This window comes from Jaculus jaculus, chromosome 4, assembly GCF_020740685.1.
Source record: "Jaculus jaculus isolate mJacJac1 chromosome 4, mJacJac1.mat.Y.cur, whole genome shotgun sequence".
NCBI lineage: Eukaryota > Metazoa > Chordata > Mammalia > Rodentia > Dipodidae > Jaculus > Jaculus jaculus.
Genome location: NC_059105.1, coordinates 73683709 through 73710113, shown reverse-complemented (window position 1 = coordinate 73710113; position 26405 = coordinate 73683709). Strand labels below are relative to the sequence as shown.

The 26405-nt window shown below is 40.5% G+C and overlaps 1 protein-coding gene across 7 annotated transcripts in view; it reads left to right on the top strand.

Annotated features, from left to right (window-relative positions):
- Csrnp3 (cysteine and serine rich nuclear protein 3) overlaps nucleotides 1–26405 on the top strand; it is a 220441-nt gene that overhangs the window by 187858 nt on the left and 6178 nt on the right. For all 7 annotated transcript variants that reach the window (XM_045147084.1, XM_045147082.1, XM_045147083.1 and 4 more), the window contains 3 exons: nucleotides 8018–8277; nucleotides 23525–23821; nucleotides 24822–26405. The exon at nucleotides 24822–26405 is cut by the window's right edge and continues 6178 nt beyond it. In XM_045147084.1, the coding sequence (XP_045003019.1) occupies nucleotides 8018–8277; nucleotides 23525–23821; nucleotides 24822–25874 (1610 nt within the window). In that variant the 3' untranslated portion in view covers nucleotides 25875–26405. The remainder of the gene's footprint in view (nucleotides 1–8017; nucleotides 8278–23524; nucleotides 23822–24821) is intronic.

The window sequence follows — 26405 nt, the reverse complement described above, 5'->3', positions numbered from 1 at the left end:
AACGGTCCCATGAGGCGGATAAGCATAACTCTGAAAATATTGACGGAGAATCTGAGAAATGCACATACTCATCAATCTGCTTCATATAAAAGATCATATCAATGATTAGAATTCAGATCGCATTGGTCTCATTGTTTGGCAGTCAGTATTTTGCAGATATCAGGAGTGGAAAAAATCTTGTCTCCAAATTACTAGCAATATTGTGCCCTCGCAATAAGGAAGCATCCTTTCAAAATAGAAGACAAGTGCACACACCTCAGTAACTTGTTTCAAATTTCAATATCAACATAGCTTGGGAAGAATGAATCCTTAGAAAATTTTATTGTTGCCTCAAGAAATATAAATGGCATGAAAACAGAAAAAAGCTGGTCACATTGATCAAAATGCCATAAAATGATTTCTGATAGAAACAATTCAGGTGGCTACATATATATCAGTTGAATATGTAGAATAGGATAAAACAACCCCAACTTATGGTCAGCTTTGAACATACACTAAGCAGAATGCAATGCCTAGACTTAGCAGTAGGACTTTAATGTAGGAACTGTAAGTGATTTATCATATAAGTATAGAACTGAACAAGAAAGAAGCTTGTAGGTCACATGTCGATTGGAATGCCAACATTCGTGGTGCTTAAGGACCAAAAATGGGGTAGATGCACTGCTGTAGAAGGAAAGTCACTTGCCTCAATTAGAACAAAAGCCAGTACTTGACTCTGAACAGCACATTTTTTTGTTGTCATTGTTATTTGAAGTAGGATCTCACTGTGGCCCAGACTGGCCTAGAATTCACAGTGAACCTCCTATCTCAGCCTCCCAAGGGCCACCTGCCCACTTAGTAGTACAATTTGAAATTCACTTTAGTGTAATAATTCCCCTCCCAATGTTAATGGCATTTTAAAGATGAGGCCAAAAGGAGAACATTGTTTTTTTTAAAATCTTTGCTCTCTTCATTTCGTATAAATTCATTCATATATATATACACACACACACACACACACACACACACACACACACACACACACACATGCTTCTGTCCTAACATGCATGAATAAAATACGCCTCCCCCCCTTTGAGATTACTCACGAGGATAATGAGTGGTGGTAGTGGTAGTATCTGTAATACCTAGACATGTGCAGATGAAAAGTAGCTACTTCTGGAAAGTGACTACCTCTTATGAGTTCATCATGTCAATGATTTATGGCATCGAGGCTAGAAGGTCGAACACAGCCCATACATGTTAGGGGCATCATTTGGAATTGACATCAGCATCTTAAGCAAAGCACCATTCTGTTCCAAGCTGAGAATATCGAGTAGGTGACTGCTCTGTTGCACTAACCATATAAAGGCAAATTCAGCTTGCACAGTGCCAAACAGCCGGTGCTGTGCCTGTCAGGGGAGAGAGCAGAGAGCTGGTCCTTTCCATGCGGGGCTCCCACTAGCTCCTGTGGCTGGAACTGACAGGCTGAATGAATGAGGACGTGACGTGCATGTTCATGATCCAAAACAAAGCATTTGTCATCCTGCCTCAAGGGTCAGCTTTGTACGTTATTTCTGTCCTTGTTACTTTGTGTATGAGTAGCTGTGCATATCTTGATATGGTATTTACTATTTCACGTAGCATTATGGGAGATGTTTTTCTTATGCAAGCTAGTGACATAAACAAAGGGGTTTCAAATTTTTGCACTTATAAGCCCCAGTGCACCTTCTTCTTACCCTTGAATGTCTTAAGGACGACCTATTATGAATATTTATACCTGATATTTGACATGGAGTAAAAACAAAAACCACCTAATGACAGAACTTCCAAATTCAGTATCTCAATTATAAAGCTGGTCCTCTGATATGAATAAAGTCAGAATGATGACTCTCATATATTTTCATATTTTATGTAGTCTAATCTCCTTGCTGATTCACTAGCAGATATGCTGTTAGGTTGTTTAGAGATATAATAGAATGACATTTAAGGCCTGAAGAGAGATTAGCTATATGTTTAAAAACAGAGACAACTATCATTCAGAATATAGAGAATCCAAATTATCAGTGATAAACAGAGTCCTACTTAAAATTATTAGCATTATTTCAGTGGGAGCTATCTTTTCCTGGTTTGTACTTTTGAAGGCTGCTCCTAGTACTAAGGACAATGGTTTAAAAACCAAGTCCCTGGGCTAGAAAGATGGTTCAGTGAGTGAGACCCCTTACCATGTAAGTATGTGGACCTGAGTTCAATCCCCAGTACCCATGTAAAAAGGCAGGCATGACTAGTGCTGAGGTGGAGAGAGACTGGAGGATCACTAGGGTTCCCCAGTCAGCCAGTCCAACCAAAAAACCAGTGAGCCCAAGTTCAGGAAGAGACTCTAGTTCAGGAAAATAAGGCAGAAAAACAGAGGACACCTGACATCCTTTGATTCTCTGCCACAAACCGGAAAAAAAAAAAAAAATTAAAGCACAAAACAAGGCTCTAAGCTGTCCATGTTGTTCACTCTGACACTATCTTACTGCCCGTGACTCTCAGTTCTGATAGTCTTTCTGTAAAGACAAGCATGTCAGTTGCAAAGCTTTGGATAAGCAATAAATAATCACATCTAACTTGCCCAGAATTTGACATGCTCTCTCCCTCTCCCTCTCATTCTCTCTTCCTCCTGGTTATTTATACTCTTCACAATTGAATATGAAATGAAACATTGATTCTGCCATAAATAATAGACCAATTTATGTCACATACTTAAGGCCATTTAGATTTTATTAATGACTGGAAAGAAAATATTCTTAATCTTTGTTTGCATTTTGTCTTTTCTCGACCCATGTATTGGATACTTCCTTAGTAAGTAAGTCTTTTGAAATTTCCTTAATTTAAATTATGCAGTACCTGAAATACCTGAACAAAATAATTTGAAAGAGAAAATTGGGGCAAACATATTAGGTGTTATGGTTACACCCAACCAAAAGCAGCTGAAGGGAGGAAAGGCTTTTATTTTGACTTATAGTCTCAGGAGGCAGTTTCATAGTGGAGGGGGAGAAGCGTGGCATGAACAGACCTCTGACACGGCAAGTGGAAAACGGCACCAAGGAAGTAAGCCTAACTCTGGCAAGGGGAAGCTGGATATAACACACCTAACCTGGCACCCAAAACATACCTCCTGCAACAAGCTTCTCCTCCCAAAATTCCACCAGCTGTGAACTAAGCATTCAAAACACATGAGTTTATTGAGGACATGTGGTTCAAACCACATTCTGCCCTTGGCCCTCATAAACTGATGGCTATTTGTGATGTAAATTGTGATGCATTCAGTACAGCTTTTAATATCCCCATTGTTTTTTTTTTCCCCCTTTATCAATCCCTACACTATTCAGACATCCTCAGAGTCCAAGGTTGCTTAACGGGGCCTGTAAAACCAAAAACACATAATGACACAGAGTATAAATTCACTTTGCAAAAAATGGCATTGGGCATAGCAAGGAAAGATTGAACCAATACAAGATCTAAAACAAATGGGGCTAAAGAGATAGAGAAAGGTGCTTGCTTGGTAAACCTAATGGCTTAAGTTCTCCAATACCTAATGTGAAGCCAAATTCACAAAGTGGTTCATGTGTTTGAAGTTTGTTTGCAGTGGCAAGAGGCCCTGGTGCACACATTCATTTCCCACTGCCCTCTGTTTTCAAATAAATAAGATTTAAAAAAATAAAAACCAAATATCAAATCCTGCAGCTCTAAATCCAACATCTGTAACCAATGACGAAGTCTCTGGGGTTCTAATTATTTCCCTTCATCTGCTTACAGCCCAGGAAAGCTCCATCCCAAGCCAGCAGTACTTTTTGACAGCTGTCCCATAGTTTTGACATCTCTAAAAATTCCTGGAATCTCCACTGCAATCCATGGTTCTTCCTCATGGCTCCATTGAGCCTCTGTGAAGGGAGTCCCAATAGCCTTTGCTCACACACACTTGACCACTAAGCCATCTTTCCAGCCCTTCATTGGTTTCTTCTTTTGGAGGGGAGGGAGTTTGAGGCAATATCTCATTCTAGCCTCATTCTAGCAACCTGGAGCTCACTCTGTAGCCTGAGGTTGGCCTCAAACTCAAAATGATCCTCCTTCCTCAATCTTCCAAGTATTAGCATTAATGGTGTATGCCACTATCCCTGGCTCCTCCATTGATTTTAAAGTATTTTTTTCAGACAGTTAAATTTTAAGGATTGTTGATGCCAGTCACCGTGTACTGTTTAACTGGTAGAAATTAATATTGTTGCTGTGGTGGTTGATCATTGCACAGTGACCTCAGTATGGCCTAAAAGACCGGTCACGATGGCACACACAGGATGTGTCCTGGAAGTAGATCGGGTGTTGTACTTGGGGACTTTGCATCAAGGTTGGAGTGAAAGAAACAAAGCTGAAAGACATTAAAATGGGTATGGAACATGAAAATTGGTTACTTTTTGAAGCAGTAATAAAAAGCACATTCTCATCTCTTTATCTTGGTTTCGACTTCATCGCAGTAAAGCTAACTCTGCTGACACAGAAAGTTGAGTTCATTCATCCTGTAAAGGGCACAAATGACTGCTTTTGTGTATCAGGGAGGCTTTAGAGTCCCTAAGGCAGCAGAGTGAATCTCTTTTTCCAAAGCTTTATGACTTGATGTCATGATGTTAGTCAAGGTGAAGCCTGGAGGAGATAGATGATGGCTCATTGTGGCCCATTCTAGTGCACTGATATCATCACGACAAGAGAAGCCTGCTCAGCTCCTAAATTCTAGAAAACCACACTGAATATGATCTCTATTAGGCTGATCTTAGAGTATTTCAAAGTCTTTCGTTCCATAGGCTTTTGGATGATTGTCATTATACTGATGTTTGTAATATCCAAATATTAAAGCAATCATAATCACATGCTTGAATTACAAGCCTCAGGAAGCACTATGCCATGCGTACTTTGACAAGCTTGGCCATGCCATGGGTCTAGCTGAGAGCTTCTGCTCTCTGCCACTATTTTCATCCTCAAGACCATGCAATATCATATTACAACCTATTTGGCTTTTGGGGAAAGGGTATCACAATAGATTCATCCAAAAGGGTTAGGAATTCTTAAAATATAAAAGTAATGATATAAGCCTAAATAAATTATTTAAAATACTTGTCTAGAGATTCACTAATTTTCTAAAAAGTAAACAAAATTTTCAGAGGTATTTATAATAATAACCTGAAGTTAGTACATTAAACCTCGTTTCCTTGTGTGTATACTCATGGCTTTGAAAGATAATGTCTTAAGGGCAGGCATCATTGTAATGTCAAGAGCAGGAAGGGAGGACGGTTTTCACCTAGACACCACAGGGTCTACTTAACTTGCTGTCAGGCATTGACACATGAGGCTGTCAGATCTGGTGGCAGATTACTGGGCAGATTCTCGGGTTTTGCTTTCTGTGGTGATCATTTTTACACGCTGACAGATTCTTCTGTGCTTTGAGATGATTTAAGCATACAGTTATAAAGCAGATCAGAGATTTTAAATCAAAGTGGCAAACTGCCTTTGCTGTCAGGAGTCCATGTATGCTGCAATGAATATCTATATAAATAAAAGGATAAATTATGTACATGACTGAAAGCATTTACTTTTTGCAAATCTTTTCCAGGTAAGTGAAACAGTTACTGAGAGAGAGAGGGAGAAAGAGAGAGAGAGAGAGAGAGAGAGAGAGAGAGAGAGAGAGAGAGAGAGAGAGAGAGAAGGTGTGTTTGCCCTCTAGTATCATAATTCTCTAACTTTCTAATCTTCATGTCTTTCATTCTGTCTGAGTCTCCTCCCTAGAAGGGAATTTATAACCAGCGAAGGCATCATTGTTTGTTTGGTTTCTGTTTTTTTTTTCCCAATGATACATCTCACTATCTAGAGAGTGTTTGAAGCACATAGTAGGCCCTCAATTTATACTGATTGAACAAATAAACCCCCAAGATGACATTAATCCTGCCAACCTCTTTCTATAAATATTAATAATACTATTATTTTGCTGTGCAAGAATTTCTTCTCCCTCACTGTTTTTCTACCTGAACCCGAGTCTTTGCTGAGGCTTCCATAGAAAAGTAGCACAGTCTGAGTTGCTAAGAACAGCACAGGCCTCTTCTGGCAATTCTAGAGGCTGGAAGGTCAAAGTAATCAAGGGGCTGTCAAACCAAGGTTCCTCTGAAACCCTCGGGGAAGGGCTGTTCCTTGCATGTTCCACCTTCTGGTGGCTCCAGGCATTATATGGCCTGTGCCCGTGTGCCACTTTTCCTGGCTCCCCCCTCTCTGTGTTCCAATTTTACTTTTTTATAAAGCCACCAGCCCTACTGTAGTAATGTTCATTCCAATAAGTTCCTTTTCACCTGATTACATCTATGACATGCTGATTCCTAATGAGGTTCCATTCCAAGATGCTGGAGCTCAGACGTCAACATGTCCTATGAAAGAAATACCATTCAACCCAGACAAGTATGAGTCTTTCTTTCTCCCTGCTTGGACCCTTCCCTTCCCAGTTGGAAAACATCTTATCATATGACATCCAATTTGGAGCTCTTGGAGTTAAGTTTAACTATATGCTGGTAATTGTATCAGAAGTCGCTCGCACTCCCTAGGGCTGGTTGCTTTGCTGTGAAATGAAAGGACTTCCAATGTTGATTAGTCAGGTTACTCATCTGTGGCTTTCTTTTATTCAACCATAGTAGGAATTCTTGATTCTCGATGCATTTTTCTGTCCCTGTAGCTCACCACAGGCTTCTGGTCATGGCAAAAATATATGCAAGCTAAAATACATTAATTAGCTGGATTTAGCAATTCCAAAATGTATCAAAGCATCATTGTGGGGCTGGAGAGATGGCTTAGTGGCTAAGGCACTTGCTGGCAAAGCCAAAGAACCCAGGTTTGATTTCCCAGTACCCATGTAAAGCTGGATATACAAGGTGATGCATGCATCTGGAGTTCGTTTGCAGTGGCTCGAGGCTCTGGCATGCCCGTTTTCTATCTTCTCTATCTGCCTCTTTCTCACTCAAACAAGTATTCTATAAAAGAATTAGAAAGATAATAAAACAGCATCGTTGTATACATCAAAAATATATACCAGTTTCATTACTTAAAAAAATGATTAAAGAAACCAGTTCTGAAATATTACATGATTTTTTTAAATTGTTGTAGTACTTAGATTAAAACACCACTGTCTATAAAACTATTAGTGGGATAGTTCTTTTTTCTAACTGGAATGAAAACTATGTTAGATATAGGTTGTTAAAATATCTAAGTAGAGCCAGGGAGCCATTTTAAAGTATTTTTTATTGCTTTTTAGAATTTAGAATCTTTTTTCAGTATAACAAGTAATATATTTCTACTGACATGTGATAATAGCGCATGTTCATAGGAAACAGTGAGCTCATTCAGTACATGTATGTAGTGTGTAATTATCAGATCACAGTAATTAGCATTTCCATCTTCAGCATTTGTCACTTTGTCTTGGGAATCTACGAACACTTCATTCTTTGTTCTTTATAAAATATGGAATGTTTTGCACCATCTAATTATTGTCCTGTAATGTAAAACATTTGAACTTATCTCTCCTATGTAATTGTACTTTCATATTTTTTAATGTCAAATATCCTCTTAAAAATAAGATCCAAGGTGTGAGGAACTCTGTGGTGTGTCTTTTCAGATTAGAATAAAATACAACTTATGTAAAAGTCATAGAACCAAAACTCAAGGGATTAGGGTAAATGAGGAATTAAATTCTACCACTGATTCCAAAACTAATTGGCAACTCCCATGAAGTTTGCTTAGACTGCTATTATAGAATCCCTTGAAAAAAAAAAAAAAAAGTCCTTCTAGCATTCCTAGGGAAAAAGTGATGTAAGAAAGGAAATTAGAAAAGAATTTTGCCAGCGCTGGGATGTAATAGTTTCCGCGTTCTCAAGGATCCTAGAGAGATCCAGGGCCAGGTGTGTTTGTTTTCCTGGCCTTGCTGAGACCTGCTGCCCTGGGTGTTCACTGAGTTCCTTTTCTGTTACAGCATCCTCCATCCTCAAGAGGGAGAAGCGATTGAGGACCAAGAATGTGCATTTCAGCTGTGTCACCGTGTACTACTTCACCAGGAGACAGGGCTTCACGAGTGTGCCCAGCCAGGGGGGCAGCACGCTGGGGATGTCCAGCCGCCACAACAGCGTGCGCCAGTACAGCCTGGGCGAGTTCGCGCGGGAGCAGGAGCGGCTGCACCGGGAGATGCTCCGAGAGCACCTCCGCGAGGAGAAGCTGAACTCTCTAAAACTCAAGGTGAACCGTGGGCTGCTCTCTGAAAACCCCACGCCCTGAGAGCTGAAGCTCGCCCTCTTCATGGTCTCCCTCACAAGCCACACTGTATTTTACAGTGGACTGTCTGAAGAGCCCTTCATTTATTTTCTTTATTTTCTTTCCCTCCCTCCCTCCCTTCCTACTTTTTTTTTTTTCTGTTTTTGATTTTTGGTACAGAAAAACAGTAGTTCCCCCCCCCCCCATTGGAAATGGACCTAACACCTTTTCTTCATCAATCACATAGGTATTCACTATTGCATAGTGCTACATCAAATGCACCCTCCTCAGAGATGAAGGCAATTCTCCAAGTTTACATCTTGGTAGATCAATTATAATAGCTGCCAATCACTAAGTGAACATGATTTACCCGGCATTTTACAAATATGATTTATTCTAATACAAAGAGCCAGTGGGATAGCTAAATTACCGTAATATGTTTATAATTCAGGGAGAAAAGCACAAAGCTATTAAATAACTGGCTTGCTAACTGTAAAACTGAATGATTTACTTTGTTGCTTCTCATCATTAAATTGACTTATTATCCCATTTAAGAATTGGGAAAGACAATCCTTGCACCCATCAGATGTTATCCTTTTCTGGGGCTTAGTGCTATGTGCAATGGTTTTCAATAGCTGGGAGACTGTAACACCATCTGGGAACCAAAAACCTTATACTGGTGAATTCTGAGGTAGATGTTCACAGGGTGACTACTAAGGCAAGCCACAAGCCACACAGAACCTTGCCATCGTGGGCAATGACCTGTTCTGATACCATCCTTTGTGTCCAGCTATTTTCGTGCTCTTGTCTCTAAGGCAGAAAGTTATGCAGAAAAATAAGAAACAAAATGAGTGCCATTTTTTATTTTGATTCATTTTGAAATGATGCTTATGTTGGCTGTTGAGAGGCAGTCATCTGAGGGGCTCTCTTACCTTGGTGCTTTATTAGCAAATGAAAAGCATGCAGGGTCCACTTTGGTGAGGACGGAAGCACAGCTGTCTGTTGTCATCACCGCTTCCAAGTGAACGCCAAAGCCAAGGGCTACGGGGGTTCTGCCATGGCATGGGCTTAGCCCCAATGGGCTTACACACTTGGAGACTTATTACAGGAAGCTAAGTGGTCTACCAATGTGGATCGGTTTTCTAAAAATTCTGAGAGGACAAGCCAGTATATTGTCACTGTAGTTCCAAATTTTATGATTTATAAAAATATATAATTGACTTTTTTTGTCCAAGGGTTAATTAAGCAAAATCCCAAGTTAGCTAATAAAAACATTAGTTATCCAAACTTTTCACTCTAATATTCAAAGGCTCACATTAAAATTATTTATTCATGTATCTGTGTGCATGCGATCGTGTGTGGAAGGTGGGGATGCACATGCCATGGTGTGCATGTGGAGGTCACAGGGCAAGTTTGAGGTGTCTGTGTTCCACCTTCTTTGAGACTGCGTATCAGGCTGCTGCAAACAAAGTGCCAGACTGTAAGCAGATGTTAGAGTAGCTGACACGTGTGCTTCACAACCTCCTGGCTCTGCCCCCCATGGTCTTAGGCACACTGGCATCACAGATACATGCACAACTTGGCATCCAGCTTAACATGGGTGCTATGGAATTGGACCCATGCCAGCAAGCTTTGCAAGCAGTGCCTTTAACCACTGAGAAATATCCCAACCCAATCAAAATTTCACTTTTAAAATGGCATCTGTTTCTCGGTATAAATTCCTCTGTGGTGGGAAATGCGGCTAAATGACGGGCTGCATAATAAGATCCAGGAGAGAGAGGGACAGGAGGAACAAAGGAGAGAAAGAGAAAGAAGAGAAAAAGAAAAAGATAAACATTGCCAATATGGACCTTGTCTAAGATGGTCCCCTGGGAGTGGCAATGAGATGCCTTGTGAGTAAGGACGCCAAGAAGGCAGGATATTACACACGGGACCTTCCTAAAACCCTTGCTGCAGAAATCAGGTACCTCACTGGACCTGGAACTGGGTAGTTTTTTGTTGTTGCTGGTTGGTTTGTTTATTTTACTTACTTAAAAAAAAAAATAAAAACATGCCAGGCATGGTGGCACTCGCCTTTAATCCCAGCACTCAGGAGGCAGAGGTAGGGGGATCGCCGAGAGTTCAAAACCACCTTGAGACTACTTAGTAAATTCCAGGTCAGCCTGGGCTAGAGTGAAACCCTACCTCAAAAAACAAACAAACAAACAAACGAAAAACTATAGTCTTAAAAGTAAAGAGACATAAGCTGGGCGTGGTGGTGCATGCCTTTAATCCCAGCACTTGGGAGGCAGAGGTAGAAGGATTACCATGAGTTCAAGGCCACCCTGAGACTACAGAGTTAATTCCAGGTTAGCCTGGACCAGAGTGAGACCCTACCTCAAAAAACCAAAACAAATAAAAATTAAAAAAAGAGAGAGAGGGGCTGGAGAGATGGCTTAGCGGTTAAGCTCTTGCCTGTGAAGCCTAAGGACCCCGGTTCGAGGCTCGGTTCCCCAGGTCCCACGTTAGCCAGATGCACAAGGGGGCGCACACGTCTGGAGTTCGTTTGCAGTGGCTGGAAGCCCTGGCTCGCCCATTCTCTCTCTCTCCCTCTATCTGTCTTTCTCTCTGTCTGTCACTCTTAAATAAATAAATAAAGAGAGAGAGAGAGAGAGAGACATTTCTCAACCATTGTGTCTTTGTGATTTTCAAGAGTATCCCTACTGAGGATCCAAACAAAGGAGTCATTTATATAATGGATCCTCTCCTCATGACTAGAAGGCATATACACACCTACTTCTAGGTATTTCCTTACAATAAATATTTTGGAACTAAGAATAGAAATATAGGTTTTGTTTATAAAAGTGCTTCTTATTTGGTACTTCATCTCCGGAGCTGTGAGTTATATTGATAACAAAAGAATAGCATAGACAATTAGATTTGTAGAACAAATTCAAGTTTACTTAGGGGTTCTAGGTAGGTACACCTTTATTGCTGATGCTGTGAATGTTTTAAACATTGTCTATAAATAACTAACTAGTGGAGATAACTGATTGGATAAAATGCATGTTCCTATAAGAAATAGCTAGCTTTAGAGTTCTAAATTGCAGAGTACAATCTCTTTTTTCTTTCTATCAAGCCCATTCAAACATGCCATACACTATATAGTAATCAATGTAGTCATCTTAATACTATACTCTTTTCCCAAAAAATGTGCTTAGATTTGTGAATCGGAGCCTTTATTTCCACTTCTCTGTGCATTAGGCAGCCACTTGCAGGTTCTTCTGGGGCCTGCTGCCCCTTCCTCTGGTCTGTCACACAGGCTCTCCTACCTTGCTGTGGGAAAGTTACAGCTTAGCTGCCGCAACTTCCATGGCCTCTCCTTGTCAGAGCTTGTGCACCTAGCTGGCTCTTCCTATCCTCTCTGAGATTGAGGCTCTTGTTACCTTTTCTGTTGCTTTTTAGGGTTATCCACATCTCTTAATTTTTCAGTTATGTGTTCATTGCTTGTTGGCTCCCATTTCCAAACATAATCAACATTTGAAAAAAAAACTCTTTGTAATTCTCAGCCAAAATCTGATTTATGACATTTTTTATTTAGTGACTGATCCATGCACCACTGTAATTGTCCACTTCACTGTAGCTTTGCTTCTTGTGTCTCTTCAGAAGTCTTGGCACTAATCTTCCAGGTAAAGAATCTAAATGTACTGGGGAGTAAATGGGACTCAGCAATTTTAAGCAATGACTGAATGATATTTCAAATCCCCTTGTTTCATTCACTCTTCTTGTTGCTGTGACCAAATGCCTGACAAGAAGCAACTTCGGGGAGGATGGGCTTATTTCAGCCCACATGGTGGGGAAGGAGTGGCAGCAGAGCTTAGAGAAGCTGCTACACTCAGTCCACACTCAGGAAGTGCAGGACGATGAAAGCTGGTGCTCCGTGCGCTTTCTCCTTTTCGTTCAGCCCAGGACCCTAGCCCACCTCCGGAATCTAACCGAGAAACTCCCTCAAAGGCATACTCACAGAAACATTTCCAAGGTGAGTTTAAGTCTCATCAAGTTGAAAATCAAGATTAACTGCCACACTCAGCATTTCAACCTTTTGGGATGTGTTTTTTTTTGTCTTCAATACTGTAGTTTTCTTTTAGATGTGTGTTAGGTAATGATATGTTTGAACTCCACTATCCCTTCAGAATGTCTCTGTTAGACCCTGCAGGGATTACTAAAGGGCATGCTTAGTCACAAAGCTTCCAGAATACATCCTTAACTAGATGCCTGTTTAGGCACCAAATGGAAAACTGTGCTGTGCCAAGTACCTGCTCTGTCCTGTGTACATATGTACAACCTATTTTGACAGTTAGAAAGAAAATGTACCTAACCGAAGTGATGGAGACTGGCAGGCTTGGTTTGTATTCTGTGCATGTGTAATATATTTAAGAATGTGTTCTTTCAAAATATTGCAAGTATTTTAGTTGAAATGGACAAGTTAGAATATGTAATCAAGTATTTTACCTTCTTCCTATGTAAGACACATTGCCTTATTTTTTTTTTTTCTATTTTATGTGTTTGCAAGCAGAGATAGAAGAGAGACAGAGAATGGGTGCACCAGTGCCTCCAGCCACTGCAAACGGACTGTAGATGCATGTGCCATTGTGCATCTGGCTTTACATGGGAACTGCAGAATCGAATTTGGATTGTTGGGCTTTGTAGCCAAGCATCTTAACTGCTGGGCCATCACTCCAGCCCACATTGCCTTTTTTTAATTCATGGAAAATTATATCAGCTTACCTGATAGCAAGGGAGTATTTAAGTTCCAGAACTTGGCAAATACCACCATTGAGGATTTTGTATTTCAACAGTGCTAGTTATTTGAATATTTGCTAGCGTGCAATTGGAAAGAGGCAATTTGGTCTAAGCCACAAGAGCCAATGAAGAGTTCAAAACAAAATGTATCACATGTTGTTATTATCTTTTCTTCCTACTTTTGTAGTAACATGGATTCCAAGGAATTTTTATGATTTCAAATTTAAATTGTTTTTTGAGGGAAGGTCTCACTATTTTAACTACCTTGGGCTGAAGTAATCTTACTGCTTGAGTCCCCCCAAGTAGCTGGGGTTACAGGTGTATGCTGCCATACCTGGTGCAGGTTGTTGAAATTCCTAAAGGGAAGCAGAACAAGCTCTTTGGAAGCATAATTAAATTGTTTCAGTTTACCACCTGCAATTGCTAATATACTGAAGAAGTATACTATAAAATTTGACCATCAAAGTTTTATGCATGTTTTCCTTTAGTTTGACAAAGATCTTAGAGATGAGTCATTGAATGCATACAACATAAATAAACAGGAGCTCTGATTAGTAGATACTATGGCCTGTGCATTCTAGCCTGTAATTGCCATCTCTGGTGACCCACAGCACCCTGCTTTATTAAATGGCACTTTTCATGTTAGCCACCTTGATGTTAGAAAACATTGAGGAACCCTGCTACCATGTTATTCGAAATTTGACTTCAATTCTGCTCTCTAGGCACAAAAAACCTCTTCATTTTCCAAACTCCAAGTGTTTGAAAGCAGCGCTAATAAGCATACAAGTATTTGACCAGCTTCTGGCTGCTGCCTGTTTCTGTTCTATAGATGTGAACATCCCTGTTTCCCCCCACTGATCCCCTAGGATGTGGCCTTCAGGTACTTGTATTGGTTTCCCTTCTGCCCATAAATGCTACTTACCACATCCACTTCATGGTCCTTGATTTGGAACACCAAATAGGAGTTGTCTGGTACACAGGAATGTATTACATTGTCCTCTTCTGACTTGGGAGCATTCTTTCCCTGGGTGAACAGAAAGTTAAGAGTAGTTTTTAGGATCTTGATAAGTTTAATTATTCATATTACTAGTAGTAATTAAAAAGCAAACCAAATAAGAAAACACAAAACTCCATTCTTCTAAGCCAATAAACATCACACTATAAATCAAAATATTATATCTCCAGGTCAAGAGCCCTCTTTAATTCTAGACATGGAGCAATCAAGAAAGCATTGCTGCATTGCAGTAAACATGATACTGTTACTTGCATGTTCAGTAAGTTTGCATTTTAGGTCCTCATCCATCGTATGAATTTAAAACTTCCCATGACTAAGTTTGAGATATCTTTTCAGAGTAGACATTCTTGAGAGGAAAAGTGGGGAGTGGAGTATTTCTTAAATCACCCAGCCATGGCCTCTGCTGAGAATCTATGCCGGGGAGAGCCCCTGATTCCGGCAGGACATAAACACAACATGGCTCATTCCTGAACACAGTGATGGTGCAAAGGAAGCCAAGAGCCACTGTTCCTACAGACATTTTCACTAGTCAGGTCATTGTATACATTGCATTTCTTCTTTCCATGAGAAAATTATAAAGATTTTTATTATTTTTTCATATGGAATTTTTGTCTGGAATGAGAAACTCTTAGGCTTAGTTTCTCATCTCAGAAATATGAGTAATAAATTCTCTTGACAACAGCTCTGGGCTTTCCACGTGTGACCCACAGGGTCTGGGAACAAGGACCACCAGGGAAGAAAACGCAGGCTTTTGTGCATCTGATGTCCATTTTCACCTTTTATATATTGAGATTCTACATGGAGTTCCTTTGAAAAATAGATGTTTCATCACTGGTGAACCCAGGCAGTAGTTTAATATTCACTGTTCTCCTTTATTCCTTGTACTGGGACCATCTGTTTAAATAATTCTTTCTAGAATATTGTTTCCCAGAATTAGCCTTTTAAAAAGTTCATTTCCATTTTGATCATCATTTAATTCCTTTCCTGTTACTCCTCACATTCAAATGAGTGATTATTACTTCAAGCTTTTTCATTACTGTAGGCACATAAATTATCTGAGCTTGGGGGTTCTTACATAAAACAATTGAGTATTATTTCACTGTCCCCTTACCTCAGGTTTGCACTTACAACACTAAATAATATTTATTTATTTTTTTATTTATTAATATAGCTCCCATTCAGCAGATTGGAAGGTCTGTATACAGCAGAACTGTTGTCCATTTAAAAGCCCCAGACCTACTATGGTATCTACTAGTGTAACACAGTGATTAAGAAAATTCCTTCATTCAAATATATTTAGTAATTATATGAGATATGCAATTCCAAGTTGCCAAGGTTACAGTCCACATCAAGCCACTCTCAGTGTGTTCACAGTATGACAGAGGAAATACACATGAACTCAATCAGCAAAACATATTATGAAGTTAGGGAGTGGACTATACTAGTGAAACACAACCTGAAGTAAACGGGTAGGCTGAGAAAACCAAAAGATAACAGATTAGTGCGTGCTGCTTCAGTCATCTCCGGCCAAGTGTCTCCATCAACACAGCGGCCTCCACAGGCCCATAAAATAGACCCCGAGGGAAATGCCCACTGGTGAGGTGTCATTTCTTCAGCTTGCTCCGTTCTCTTCTTGTCTGAACGGTGTTCTCTGCCTGCGTCACATCCCTTATTTCTGAATGAGCTAATTCAGAGGAAGCGTGCGCTGCCCTTCTCTCCGCTCCCACTTCTGCATCTGCATAAGGTCAGTGCTTAGACTGTGGCTGCTGTCCAGTGCTCCCTACCCCAGCCCCACACACTCCTCTGCATAAATGTTCTGCCTCTCTTGCAAGGATTTTTCCTCCAAACTTATCTTGCCTGCTTGGCTCAAGGTTTGGATTCAAATAAACGTAAATTTGATTCTCAATAGCATCACAAATTAGCTATGTAGATAGATGAGCAAATTACCTTCTGTAAGCTCCAATCTTCCCAACTATTTTAAAAGTACTTCATGAAATTGTCTGGTAGATAGACAACATTGGTACAAGCATGAAACTCAGTACTGATGTTCAGAGTACGGCAGCTAAGGTCCCTCTCAACATCACCATTCTTTTATTATAATCGGTAACCGCCCATGTTTGTGGAATTGAATTAGACTTTTCACAGTCTTAGTCTACTTTAGTTTTCTATGCTTTGATAACTCTTTAAGGACAAGAAGACTTTACTACTTAGACACATTATTTAAGTGCTGAAAGGAAGTACATTTTTAGCTTTTGCTTTGTTTTAGCATTTTAGTTAAACTACATTTTCAGCATTATTTCCTTCTGGATGATGCATTGAATTGGTTATTCTATAGCACTTAATGCATCAGACATTTCAATTCATTGAAATTGATAGTGGAGTTCATCTACCACATAATATTGGGGAAAAGTTGAATGCCATTTTTCCCTTGGACCTACTGTATTTGACTCAAAGCAGGCTGAGAATCACCCACTAATTTGCATAAGGCTGTATCTATTCTGCAGGTGTATGTAGATGGACAAAATAGTTTCCTACACTGGGCTTTGAGAATTTCCTCCTAAAATTTATCAAGGGTGCATATTTGCAAAATTAAAATGCTTAAACTCTGTTGTTCTAAAACAAATTATTGATTTATTTTTTAAACTACTTTATTTTTGAGGAGGGAGGGATAGAAAAGGGGAGGAAGAGAGAGTAAGGGAGAGAGTATGGTATATCAGGGCCACTGCAAATGAACTCCAGATGTATGAGCCACTTTGTGCATCTGGCTTTACATGGGTACTGGGGAATTGAACTGAGGTAGGTAGGTTTTGCAAGTAAACATCTTTAACATCTGAGCCATCTCTCCAAGCCCTGTGTTCCAATTTTGAGAGTGAATCTGAACAAGTTTACATAGTAGGTCAGGAATGAAGTCTCAAGTCCAGTATAGTCACTGGGTCCTAGCAGCACACAGGAGAAAAAGACAGGCAACATTTTGAAGGGTTGCTATTTATTTCCTTTTTAAAACAGTATTATTTATTTGAGAAAGAGAGAGGGAGGGAGAGAGAATGGGTGCACAAGGGTCTCCAAACTCTGCCAATGAACTCCAGATGCATGTACCACTTTGTGCATCTGGCTGACGTGGATCCTGGAGAATCAAACCTGGGTCCTTTGGCTTTGCAGGAAGTGCCTTTTTATTTTCACTATTTATGGGCCAAGACAGAGAGCCATTCTATGAGTCTAAGTACCTGGATAATTTGTATGTAATGAATGCACTGTGTTCTGATGGATATCAGGCCTTTAACAGTGACTAATGCCTTCTGCCTCTGCTGTGTGACTGCCGCTGGCCCATCTTTAGATTTAAGCTTCCCCTGGAAGTCTTCCTTTCAAACCAGTGTCAAACCTCTCATAGGTGCCTCCTATGTCCTCTCAAATGCCTTGTGTTAATCCTAAACTGAGAAATCCTTATGAATGAGGCTAAAAGTTACTGGAGATTTTGTTTCCTTATTTCCCTATTGTGGTTAAGAACCATATTTATGTGCCAGTATACCTAGTAACTAATGTGGTACGTGCCTGCCCCCAAAGGTAAAATAAACATAAAAGACCACTCGATAATATTAAATTAAAAATGTGTGTGGTTTCTCATCATGGCTATGAAGTCAGACATCTGCATACTGACCTCATGCCCACCCTCTTACCTGTGATCGTAAACCAGGTATTTGTCATCCCCATGCCTCTGTTTCAGTTAAACAGATATAATGACAGTATCCACGGGGGGTGGGGGCAGGGGGGGTTGTGAAGTTAATGTACTAATGCAAAGAAAATGCTTAGAACAGCACTTGCACCACAGATTAAACATCTCACTATTATTGCATCATACCAACTCCTATAGCTTCTCTGTCATCTCCACTTCTGGCTTCTCTTTGCTGCATATGCAGATAATCAAGAACAGCTTTAGGAGCCGTTATTATTGATGGTGCTTTTATGCCGCTGTGAGAATGTGTACGTGTGTTCCTAAGCAAGTACTCTGCCGCTTGCTGCAGTCTTAACCTGTGGCATTTTGAAACTGGTTTTCCTTATGTAGCCCAGGCTAACCTTAACATTGCAATCTTGATGTCTCTACCACCCAGGTGCTGAGATTACAGGTACAAGTCCTCATGCCTGCCTGTTTCCTAAACTAATGTGTTGTTAATGTATAAAGTAGTGGGTTTCATGATAATATTTTCTCATGTGTGTATCATTATATTTTTCTCATATTCATGCCCACTAGCTTCCCTTGAACCCTCCTGCCTCCCTGTAGTCTCTTTCATTCTCCCAAATAGTTATTCTGCTTTCATATTGTGTGTAGAGATAGATAAAAATCTAGATTCTGGGGCTGGAGAGATGGCTTAGTGGTTAAGCGCTTGCCTGTGAAGCCTAAGGACCCTGGTTCGAGGCTCGATTCCCCAGGACCCACGTTAGCCAGATGCATAAGGGGGTGCATGCTTCTGGAGTTAGTGTGCAGTGGCTGGAGGCCCTGGCGTGCCCATTCTCTCTTTCTCTCTATCTGCCTCTGTCTCTCTCTGTGTCACTCTCAAATAAATAAAAAGTAACAACAAAAAAAATTTTTTTAAATCTAGATTCTGCATATGAAAGAAAATATCCTACATTTGACTGTTTTCTACCCATTACCCTTTATTCCTCCAACCTCCTCCCTTTAGATCCCTTATTCCTCAGACATATTCCTTCTACTTTCATGTCATACATACACACACACACACACACACACACTCACAGAGAGAGAGAAAAAAAATTGTTTCTGCATATGAAAAAATATGTGAAATTTGTCTAAGTCTGGCATTTTTTCTCACATGGACACAAATATGCTCTGCTGTAAATGACTTACCTTCATTCTTCTTAACAAAAGAATCAAATTCCACTATGTGCATATGATATGTTTTCTTTAGCGAATCATCCGTTGAGAGATACACCATAGAAGCTGGTTCATATCTCAGGTATGATGAGCTGAGCTTCAGCAAGTATGAATGCACAGGACCTCTGGAGTATGTATGCTGTTAGAGTCCTGCAGGTTCCTACACAGGAGCCTGTTACTGTCATGTTATCGTAGTTTTTTGAGGAACTTGCCTGTGATTTCTATAGTGGCCACACTAGTTTACATTTTCAACAAGAGTATATAAGAGGTTCTTTTTCCCATGCATCCTTGAGTGCCTTTTTTTTTTTCTTAATGATAACAACTCTTACTAGGTGAGACAGAGTCTTAATGTAGAAATGCAATGTAATTGCATTTCTCTAGTGGCTAAGAATATAGAACAGTTTTTCATGCATTTATTGGCCATTTGTATTTCTTCTTTTTCAAGCTGTTCAGTTTATTTGCACATTTGTTGATTGGGTGATTTTGACTTGTGGCACTTAAGGTTTTGAGTATTTTATATATTAGTCTTTCATCAGATGCATAGCTGGTAAGGATTGCCATCCCTGGCTTTAAGTCGCCTTAAAAGAGAGAACATATCTGAAAGTACTTGTTACTGGGTATGCTATTTTATAAAGTGAATAACTTATTAGACATATTATGTTTAAATCAGAGTAGAGTCCCAGTCTTGAATTAGTACCATAAGAACCTTATAATCTGTGAGATGTAGGGAAAACCATACTGAAATGAGTCAGTCAACTGGTTCCTGAAAGTCTGTCTTGAAGAGGTCACAACAAATCTAGGATCCATTGATCTATAAAATAAGAACTCTTCTTTAACAAACTAAAGTCTGAAAATCCAGTGATTCTATTTTCAGGTAGGAAAAGCACATTTAAAGGTAGCACTTATGCCAGAATTTAAAAAAAAAAAAAAGTTCTTGTAGATGGAGACAGACATGGAGTATACATCCTGGCAAGGGTAAATGAAGCAGTCCTGGCAGAACCCCCGGCTTTCTTGGCACCAGATCTTGAGAGCATAGTAAATGCGAGTGGGTGGGCAAAAATAGGGAGCACATTGATTTTTCTTCCTATTACTCACAAATAAGGAAAATACATTTAAAAGTACTGTGGGTAGAACTCTAATCTTAAAAAGCATTTAAGGTCAGCAATTTGGGACTAGATTTAAAGACTGAAATGGGCACAGGCTGGAGGACAAGGGCAACATTGAGACCATATCTCCGGTAACTATGGTAGCTAATCTTCATTGTTAGCTTAACTGGGTTTAGAATCACCTAAAAAATACACCTCTGAGAGAAAGTTTCCAGAAGGTTAATCAGAGTAGAAAGACCCAACCTAATGTAGAAGGTAATCTCTCAAGGGATGGAGTCCAGACTGAATAAAAATTGACAAAGGAGAAAGCAAGCTGAGTGCCAGCACTCATTGCTCTCTGTTCTCTTATCTACAAAGTTCTGAATAAGTAACCTCACCCTCCCTGGGCCATACCTGCCATGTTATGCTGTAACTGGACCCCTCAAACAGTAATGTAAAATAAACTCTTGTTCCTGGAAGTTGAATTCTGTGAGAAATTTCATAACTAAGGCAGACAATATACCAACCAAAACTGGGAGATCAGAAGGATATTTCAGCTGGTCAAGGTGAACCAGAATGTCCCATCTTCATGAGGAATGATCTTGTAGTGGTCAGGAGAAGGCCTTGCTAGATGCCTTCAACATTATGTAAGGTTTTGAAAACACAGTTGACAGTTTCTGTAGGTTCTTGATCAAAAGTGAAAACAGTGGGTATTGTGTGTGAAGTATTGAATATGAAGTACTACATGTGAAGGAATTTCAGGTTATAAATTTTTTATTAAATAATATAAAAATAAGAGACCTGTTTTTATTTCTATGTGCATTTATATTTAGAATAAACTAAAATAAGAGTTTGACATACAAGGATTTGGAAGGGTTGAATCCCAATTAGTTGTTTGTTACCCTAAATTTTTTGATATGCATTTATATGTTTCATAGATCTGTTTGCTAAAATCTTTGCCTTTTGTTCCTCCCTTTGGTAAGTAAACTCTCACCAGTCTTTATAGCCCAGTCTGGCCTCAAATTTGCAATCCTTTTGCTCAGTTTCCCAAGTGTTGTGATTGCAGGCTTGTGCTATCACAGCTGGCCTCACAATGTCTTGATTTTTAGATTTCATGACAGCAATCATCATTGTTTTAGATTTATTATTAAGTAGGAACTTTGTATGGATACATCGTGTGTTGTTACCATCATGGTCCTCCTCCCTATCCCCATTCCACTGAGGGGTCCCCTTAGTGTGATTGCTTATATTCACCATGGGGTTGTGAGAGCAGCTGAGGCAGTCAGTGAGGTGGGGGGTGCAGTGCCTCTGGGTATCCCCTTCCTCCCTGTGATGTCTTTTGCAAAATTCCCTGAGCCTTGGTGGGTGTGTTTTAAGTCTACTTCAGTGTTCTCAACAGCCTCTGGATTTCTGCTTTTGTATGTTTGGAGTAGCCTCAGTGTCTGTCTCCATGACCCTGGCACGGTAGGTCAGACTCACCATCGAAGCAGTGCTCTCACACATCCCACCAGCTCCTCTGTGGTTACACTTGGGCCCTGGCTGTGGGAGGGGTGGCTCATCTCCTGCCAGCCAGTCAGCTGTCTTTTCTTATCTTGTTAATAGATTCTGATTGTCTTTGGTTTTTGCTGCCTTCTGGTCCCAGCACACATGAACCAAACACGCCTGTACCTCACCCACTCTGAGCACACAAGCCCCAAGCAGGATGGCATCCATTGATTTTAAGATTTATCCCTCCCCATATTAAACTGGTAGATTTTGTTGTTAATGTACAAAAAAAACATGTGTTTTCAAACACAAAGATTGGGTAGGAAGGAAATATCAGAAAGACACATATTGCCCAGATCCTGAGTGTCTACATGGGCCTAGTCAGTAGCTTGCTGATGTTCACACAGGCAAACCGGGAATTAGTTAAAATAAATGTAAGTACATCAGAGTGGCACTGAAGTTAAGGGAGCTCCCTGTTCAGCTTCACTGTCACAGAATCCATTCTCCACGCAAAGTTTATAGATCGTTATGGATTGACACATATAGCTTTGGTAAGTGATAACTGCAAAGTGATGAGTATCGTTGTTTAACCAACATAAAGAAATATGAAGAGGAAATAAATTGTGGGTTATACCAAGAAACAACATTCCCCCTCCTAAAATAAAAGGTCTAAGATCACAGATTTAAGTTCTTAAATATTCAAAAACATAATTAGGGAGCATTTGAAAGTATACCTTAGGGACCCTTTGTGAGGTATTTATTATGCACTTGCATCTTCTTTGTTCCCTCTGTGAAAGTCTCTGTACTAGAGGGTAAATTCTAGTCTTGACTTTGTTCTTTAATACCCTCAGAATTGTCCAGTATGAAGGTCTTGTCCAGTAATAGATTCTGATATAAATACAGGCTTTTTCTATAAAGATGATACAATGATGTCTGTTGTCTCTAAAGTATTTTCACTGTTTTCCTAATACCCCCACACACATATATCACACATACTACATGCAAATAGAAGAAAAATTAAAAGAAAATAAGTAGCTTCTATATTAATAATTTCCATGGTTTATTTCTTATCTTTCTGCCTTTATTCCAGGGTTATTCTTCAGAAAATGTATCTTGTACATCTATTCAGAGAATTTCTCTTTCTAAGTGCTTTCTTGTAAAGGACCCAATAGGTAGTGGTGTGATAGCATGAAATAAAATGCTGGTTCAGGGCTTACTGAGATTAATTATAAATAGGAGCATAGCAGTTATAACTGTGAGAAGTAAGTGACCACATGAGCCATTATGCAGAAGACCTGACTTTGGGCAAAGGTTAACTCCTTTGAGGGTCAAGTTTATTGTTTCAGCTGTGGGTTGGTAAGCACTTGCCAGCACCTCCCTGTGCCCTTGTCTCACTGGGAGCACACTGGACTGACTAATTGCTTCATATCAAGCCCTCCTTGGTGTGTCCTGGGTGATAATTGTATTTGCAATCCCAGCAGCACAGTGCAGCTCAACTCTGTTTCCTGTGTGCATGGTTTGCAGCCCAAAAGACAACCTTGTTATTTCAAGGACATGATGTTTGCTGAGTAAGGTGGTGATGCCTTCCACTCAGCTGCAGCCACTGCCGAAGCAGGAAACATTTCTCCTGGCCTCAGAGCCGTCCACAAGCCAAGCATAAAGACACCTTTCAGGGATGGGTGTTTGTAACCTTGATCATATGCACGTTGTACTGGCTCAAGCTCTGCTGTAGCCACTAACATTAGGAGGTTAATCTGTAACCTGTCATTCTGACAAACCGGTCATTTTGACACCTTTGTTTTCCTTCCTGTGACTTTTCCTAAAGAGAAAAACAAAAGTAAATGGTCGTGCTCAAACACACACAGACTGGTAATGGGAACTTGATACATAACAGCTCATTGTCAGCAGTACTGAAGTGGGGCTTTGGACTCTACCCCGGGTGACAGCGCTTATTTACCTACCTCCTTGCATTTCCAGATGACTAAAAACGGCACAGTGGAGTCCGAAGAAGCTAGCACTCTGACGGTGGATGACATTTCTGATGATGATATTGATTTAGACAACACAGAGGTGGATGAGTACTTCTTTTTACAACCCCTGCCGACAAAAAAGCGGCGAGCCCTGCTGCGAGCCTCTGGAGTGAAGAAGATAGACGTGGAAGAAAAGCACGAGCTGAGAGCCATCCGCTTGTCACGGGAGGACTGTGGGTGTGACTGCCGATTGTTCTGTGATCCAGAAACGTGTACCTGCAGCCTGGCAGGCATCAAATGTCAGGTGAGGGTTCAAATTTCAGAACATCTGGAGAAAGACGTTATATGCCACTCCTGAAAGCATCAGTCAGGTTTTATAGGATGAGTTCCTCATATGGAAAAAAAAAAAAAAAACACACATAATTCAAGGGCCTTCACAAAATCGTTATACATACAAGGTATAATGTAAAGGGCAGCCCAAAATGCAGCTGATTTAATTGAAGTTATTTCCTCTTGGACTCAGTTGTTACACCAGCTCATTTTGGTTTTTGATATATATCCAAGAAGACCATAACTGGAACATTTGGGTTTGTAGTTTCTCTTCTATCCATAGGGTATAGAGAAATGACTCAATATAGGTGGTATGGAATAGCAGGACAGTCACTGGCCTGAGATCTAAAATTCTTCCTTGCAATGTTTTCTTGCTATTAGAAATAAACATGTTAAGTATACCCTCCCAATTCCTTCATTTCATAATGAACAAACTGGACCAGGGCAGGGGCTGACAAGCTATGGATTTACAATTGATATCTGCGGTGGTGGAGTTTGTTTTATAACAAGTAAAGGTGAAAAAGAAACTAGCCTAGGGCGTCATATTTGTTAGATTGTAAGTAGCTTGAGAGGACAGTCTGTTTGCTTGTCTGTAGTTGAGCAGGTGAGCCAAAATGCAGCAGAAGGAAAACAAACTCGGAGCAAAGGTAGAATTACTGAATAAATAGAGTCACAATTCAATGCATAAGAAGAAGACAAAGGAGGGAGCAGAGAAGTGAGTCAGGAAGGCAGTGGATGCCACAATGAAATTGAAACCCATTGCTACTTTGAATACAGGCTTTAAAAGTAGTTCATTGCTACACTTTAAGTCTTTGCTTCCTGCTTTTCATTTCTCCTTGCAATTTGAGTGTCATTTGCTCTGACATAAGTGAGATTGAGTGGATTACTTAATTCGAAAAAGTGGTTGAAAGGTCCTGGGTTTTCATTTGCTTTGTGGTAGTTCCATGGTGCTAATCCATGCTCTTCCTTTTCAGGTGGATCGCATGTCTTTCCCATGTGGCTGCACAAAAGAAGGGTGCAGTAACACAGCAGGTAGGATTGAGTTTAATCCCATCCGTGTCCGGACTCACTTCTTGCACACAATAATGAAACTTGAACTGGAGAAAAACCGAGAGCAGCAAATTCCCGCCCTGAATGGCTGCCACAGTGAGATCAGCGCTCACAGTAGTTCCATGGGCCCCGTCGCTCACTCCGTAGAGTATGCGATCACGGACAACTTTGAGATTGAAACTGAGCCCCAGGCCGCAGTGCTGCACCTGCAGTCGGCTGAGGAACTGGACTGCCAAGGAGAGGAGGAGGAAGAGGAGGAGGACGGGAGCAGCTTCTGCAGTGGAGTCACCGACTCCAGCACACAAAGCCTGGCCCCCAGCGAGTCAGATGAGGAGGAAGAAGAGGAGGAGGAAGAGGAGGAGGAGGAAGATGACGATGATGACAAAGGTGACAGCTTTGTGGAAGGTTTGGGAACCCATGCTGACGTTGTCCCTCTTCCTTCTGTGCTGTGTTATTCGGATGGCACTGCGGTTCATGAAAGCCACACAAAAAACACTCCTTTTTATGCCAACTCCTCTACTCTGTATTACCAAATAGATAGCCACATTCCAGGGGCTCCGAGCCAGATCTCTGAGAACTATTCTGAAAGAGATACTGTTAAAAATGGTACCCTTTCGCTGGTGCCTTATACCATGACCCCAGAGCAATTCGCTGACTATGCCCGTCAAGCCGAAGAGGCGTATGGTGCCTCCCACTACCCTGCTGCCAACCCCTCTGTAATCGTGTGCTGCTCCTCTTCTGAAAATGATGGTGGGGTGCCCTGTAATACCTTATATCCAGAACATAGGTCCAATCTCCCTCAAGTGGAATTTCACTCATACTTGAAAGGCCCTTCCCAGGAAGGGTTTGTCTCCACATTGAATAGTGACAGTCACATTTCAGAGCATCCTGCTGAAAACCCTTTGAGCCTTGCAGAAAAGAGCAGATTGCACGAGGAGTGCATCAAGTCACCTGTGGTTGAGACTGTCCCTGTGTAGCGGCTTCTCATTCTATCTTACGACCAACTCTTCTACTTACAGCAATGTATTTAATTGGATTTCCTGGGCTCATCATTGTTTAAACTGAAGACCAAGAACACATGGACTGTAATTAATCTTCCAGACAGTATTTTGTGTCCTCTCTTCTAACTACGTGACTATAGCATTGCACAAATATGGTCACTATGGAGAGTTTAAGAGATTTCAGACTGTTTTGATAGAAAATGCTAAATTTTAAAAATGCATATCTCACAGTTGCCTACCTGTCAAACTGTGTGACACCTGCCAAGACGTGCAGGTCAGAGCTCCAAGTTACAGATTATCGGCCCGTGCAAGATGGTTCACTAAGCCTAGAAAATAGTAAGATTCAGAGTCCTAATTTTCGATATATCTGAAGATGATGGTGACTTTTTAATGTAGAAGTAATTATTGTAAGAAAAAGATTTACTCGTTTCTTGTGTATTTTATTTATGGTAGCTTAGAAGTCATGCTTTGATGAAAATGAACAGCATGTTCATTCGAGCTGAAGAT